The sequence below is a fragment of the Telopea speciosissima genome, chromosome 1, assembly GCF_018873765.1.
Source record: "Telopea speciosissima isolate NSW1024214 ecotype Mountain lineage chromosome 1, Tspe_v1, whole genome shotgun sequence".
Lineage (NCBI taxonomy): Eukaryota > Viridiplantae > Streptophyta > Magnoliopsida > Proteales > Proteaceae > Telopea > Telopea speciosissima.
Window position 1 is genome coordinate 67298380 of NC_057916.1, and position 4952 is coordinate 67303331.

The following is a 4952-nucleotide window of genomic DNA, read 5'->3' on the forward strand; positions in this document are numbered from 1 at the left end:
TGTGCCTGCGCTTAGACACAAGAAAGGCGGAATGACCACCCTGTCCCTTGTGAAATGAAAAAACCTATCCTTATTGGATGCCCCTAGGAGTATTCTCATTAGCCTCACACTGGTGCATAAGTCATGCAGTCTAGTTGTCATCCCCTTAAATTTTTATTTTATTCACTAGGTCTAAGAAATTGTCCCTTCGTAAGATACTTGGATTCGATCATTCGAGTCTTAAATAGAGTCACTTTGTGCAAAAAATGCCAAAAATGGCTTGAAGCATCGATGTCAAATCACTCGTATCAAGTGATCCAATTAGTATCGGTAGCCACCGATCCTGAGACAGTATCCGTATCAGTGACATGATTTAGACTAGAGGTAAAACAGTAAAAAAAACTTGATTGTTTAGAAAAATTAGAGGCAAAACTGTCTAATATAGACCGATCCATATTGATATAATATCGATTTTGAAGGTGACCGAAACCATGCACTACAACCATGATGCCAAAGGTAATGGCTGTGGTAAGTGGAAGTACCTTGAACCCGTCTAAGAATGGAATTGTTCTTAAAAGTCGTCCACATGACAGGGATAGATAGAACACACATAGACAAATTCCTATATGACAGATCTGGCCCGGCTGTTTATAACCATGTGGTCCAGTTTCTACCCATCATAGTGTGAACTGGGCCAGCAGATTAGGGTTTTAGATTATATTTTAGGTAATACTATTACTAGACAAGTTCTGAATCCCGATGTTTATCTGTGGGTGCTTCATTCATTCAGATTCTGGTTTTAAGTTCTACAAAGATTTTGATTCAATTTTTTATGGAACGTTGGAGTGGAGTTTTGAAGGTCACCCTCGATTCTAGCAGTAGGGCCTCCTACAGAGTTGGAGCTTCTCTCTGCCTTTCTCTTCCCTCCAAAACCCTGGCTGTAAGTTTTCCTTTCCCCATTCTCCCGCCTTTATTTCTCATACTTTAATTTCTTCGATTCTGCTTGTTTCTCTGTGCAATTATATTCTTTTAGAGGCCCTAATTTGTTCATTTAATGCTTCTCGTCATTCCTGCTAAGCTTTTAAAAGGATTGAAGTTTTTCGATCCCCTTCACTTTTGGGGGTTAATTTACGGTTTATTGATACAGGGACTGCAACAATGCAGTCCTACAAGAAGATATCAGCTCGAAATGCTGATTCATAATCACTACAAACACCCACCCATGAAGAAAACTACTTTCCTCTCAGAAAGGGATAACATTCCTGGTTGAATTATAGCATTTCTCTTTAAACCCTTGTTTTTACTTCACTCTTTTGATACGAAAAAAGGATATTTGTTTGTATTTATTGTTTCTCTCTAATTCAATTCTCTTCAGGTAGAGATAGAGTCCTGGTGTCTGTTAAACACTGAATTTTGCCATTCATTTCTATCTTTGTGACCTTAAATTCTGTCTCCCATCTCTGAGAAGGCACCCATTCTTGCATTTCTCTTAAACCCTTGTTTGTACTTCAGTAAAAAAGATATTAGTTTGTACTTATGGTTTTTCTCTAATTCAACTCTCTTCAGGTAGAGAAAGAATCCTAGTGTCTGTTAAACACTGAATTCTGCCATTCATTTCTATCTTTGTGACCTTTAATTCTGTCTCCCATCTCTGAGAAGGCACCCATTCCCGGTTGAATTACTGCATTTCTCTTAAACCCTTGTTGTTACTTCACTCTCTGATAAGTAAAAAAGATATGTGTTATAACCAGGAAAAAAAGGATATGTGTTTGTATTTATTGTTTCTCACTAATTCAACTCTCTTCAGGTAGAGAAAGAGCCCTGGTGTCTGTTAAAAACTGAATTCCGCCTTTCATATCTATCTTTGTGAAATTTAATTCTGTCTCCCATCTCTGGAAGGGCAGGTGCCTTCTCTGAATGCCATATTCTTCAATGGAGATCGAGTTGAAGGTACTGGTAATCCAGTGATTGAGAAGCTGTCGGATCTGAGGAATATTGCTGAAATCCTAGTTTCTAAATTGGGTGTCTCAGTTAATGCTTGGGTTGTGGAGTCATCCATCTACAATGGACCTTTTGCTGTATACAAGGATTTTATTCCATCTGTCAATTCACGGGGAGATCCAAAATCATATGCTTCATATGGGTTTCCAGCTTCAACATTGATTGCCCTGCTGTTATCAAAATGCCTTGAAGAGGTATAATTGGTTTCTTCTTGTCATTATCACATGGTTACATTTGAATATTTTTTGTTCTTCGAGTATAATTCGTTTGTTTTAGAACCATAGTTTTATACAACCCATTTATATTTTGACCCTGACTCTTGCATTTGACAACCTCCTATCTGATACTCATGAAATGTATGATAAATCAACTAACTTTGGGTTGGTTGAAATTGAATGAGTTAATCTTCAACTTAGTTTATGTTCTAAAATGCACAGCATTTACTTGCTGATTGGCAGGCTAAAAGTGTGATTCCAGGAGGAGAACAGAAATCGCATTCTACTGGATTATCTTCATCATTGCCCTGTCAGCCCAAGACAGTTATCCTCGGATTTAGCAAGGGTGGTGCTGTACTTAACCAGCTTGTTACTGAACTTGCCTACTCAAACGTTGATTCTAGTGAAAGCCTGAACAACAGAATGAAGAACCCGGTGGATGGAAGCTTTCCTAAAATCCAAGAAGAGAATCTAGTTATACCCAGGACAAAAGACAGCCTCTTAAACAGCATTTCTGAGATCCATTACGTGGATGTTGGTTTAAATACCTCTGGAGCATATCTTACTGATCATGCCGTTATCAAAAGAATCTCTGAACGCCTTATGCTGGGAGCTGCCAGAATTCGTTTTGTTCTTCATGGAACACCGAGGCAATGGAGTGATAAAAGGCGGCCTTGGATCAGGAATGAGAAAGAGCAGTTGCGTCAGCAGCTTGAAGATGCGGCTCAGAAAAGTGGGGGGAAATTACAGGTATGTGAGAGATTGTATTTTGCTGACCAGATTCCTGATCTGCAGATGCATTTCGAAATAATTGAAAAATTGGATATGAATTGAGTATTGTGAATTTGTCTACATTTTGTGGAGTTTGATAGATTATGGAAAGATGTGATCCTGCAGTTGTTCTTACCCTTGCATGTGACACTCTACCATGTGAGTGATGTAACAAAGAAGCAACCTGTGCATCAGATACACATGATGCTATACAAAAAGGAACAGTCCAAAAATGGATCTTCTATACAAAAAAGTCTCCCCTCCAAATGCTTGCTCATATACATTGTCAAGATTCTAACTCATCCATTTACAGGATCACCCCAGTTTCCCCAGGATTCACTTCCTTGTGGTCAGGGACTGCCGGCAGCCCAATAGACACCAAGAGCATTGCTTTTCTTGCGACCCAACCTGTTGATTCTTCTTTAGATTAGAAAATCTGAGCATTCCCTTCCCTCCATTGACAACAACAAACTGCAAAAGGAATCAGTCTCCAGAATTTTTTTTTGCTTTACCATCAACTGGACCTCCTTCCAATTCCACCATTTCGAGAAGAACAATTTCTGCAATTGTTTTTCTTAGCATTAGGTTTACAATGAAAACTTCAATAATGAAATCTCATTTGGCTGGTAGAACTTGTTAAAGCTTTTGGCATGGTCTTAGTTGAATTAATTATTAACTACCATAGCAACTATTGTAAAAGATCCCTAAATTGTGGATGTGTTTGGCAAATTTGAGTTGCCAAATTGTAGTACTGCCCTTGTACTCTCAACATGATATGGTGAATAGTGAACCATATAGGCCAAATTAATAGCTATGTATATATGGTTCTGAATTCGCGCAAAAATTATGATGATTTTCTAGAGTTATCTATTCTGTCCTGGCTTATGGAAGATTTGATCTGAGCTGCATATAGTATAATGTGACTGAATCTTGAATTCTCAAATTACAATAGATAAATGGTCAAACCATTAAGGTCATCAATATGTCCTACGAAGAAACATCGTATGGTGATTACATGGAAGGGCAGCAGCTTTTTCATCTACCAGTTTCCCCGGACTCGCTCAATATTTCTTGCCTATGTCTCTGGAGTCTGGAGGGAGTTGAGTCTTAACTTGGTCATCAATTTAGCCATTTGGAACCCCATTATGGATTTGTTTTTTTTGATCTCACTATCCAAGTTTGTTATAAGGCAACCTGTATTTTAAATCTCAATGTACTCCTAAACCTTGGTTCATCATTAATGATATGAAGTATTGGCAATCGACTCAGCTGTATGAGTTGATGTGAATCTTTGGTGGTACCTTTCAAAATGCCCTTGCAGATAAGGTGTAAAGCTCATTATGGTGTACAGATTTCTGAATCAGAGTTTAATGAGATTGCTCCTAAGCCAGATGGTGGGTATTAGTCTGTTCTTGCTGGCACAGAGAGTTGCAGAAAGTTTTCCCAAGATATTGGGCACCAAAACAAACTGGTGTTATCAAGGTTTCCAGGTGAGAGTAGATGATGAAACTAGCTGATGCTTAGGTGCTTCACAGTGGAGTGAACAGATCTGGAAGTATGCAACAATGGGGAAAAATATCAAATTGTCAGTGTTTTCTATCATAATTTGTAACTCATAATAAAATTTCAAATATATTTATCCATTTGAGCACACTTGGACAACCCTCTCCTGTGCTCAATTACAAGTATGGAGGAATGAAAAACCTGACAGGAACTTGAACTTAAAAGCTGAGATTTGAATTCTTTGTTTATTTTCAAGTCAATGTTCTAGATATGTATGAGTTCATTAAAGCTGGTCCAACATTTTTGACCAAATTTTGATTCAAAGTACAAGTCAATGTTGGTTAGAGTCCATGATTAGCCTGGTGAATGACATGCTGGTCATGCAGATTCTTATGACATGGGAAGAAGAGTAAATAATTACAACAACAATAATGATGATGATTATAATAATAATAACACTAGTGAATTTGAAACCTGAGCGTC

At 38.0% G+C, this 4952-nt stretch overlaps 1 protein-coding gene across 3 annotated transcripts; it reads left to right on the forward strand.

Moving 5' to 3' along the window:
* Positions 1-732: 732 nt before the first annotated feature.
* On the forward strand, positions 733-3106 carry LOC122648727 (UPF0565 protein C2orf69 homolog). 3 transcript variants are annotated; one of them, XM_043841954.1, is made up of 4 exons: positions 733-919; positions 1884-2174; positions 2436-2640; positions 2671-3106. In XM_043841954.1, exons 1-4 carry the CDS (start codon positions 812-814, stop codon positions 3027-3029), a joined length of 963 nt encoding a protein of 320 aa, XP_043697889.1. In that variant the 5' UTR covers positions 733-811; the 3' UTR covers positions 3030-3106. The 3 variants fall into 3 exon arrangements, with proteins under 3 accessions (XP_043697889.1, XP_043697887.1, XP_043697888.1); XM_043841952.1 differs by having other exon boundaries at positions 734-919; positions 2436-3106; XM_043841953.1 differs by having other exon boundaries at positions 734-919; positions 2439-3106.
* Positions 3107-4952: the final 1846 nt, after the last annotated feature.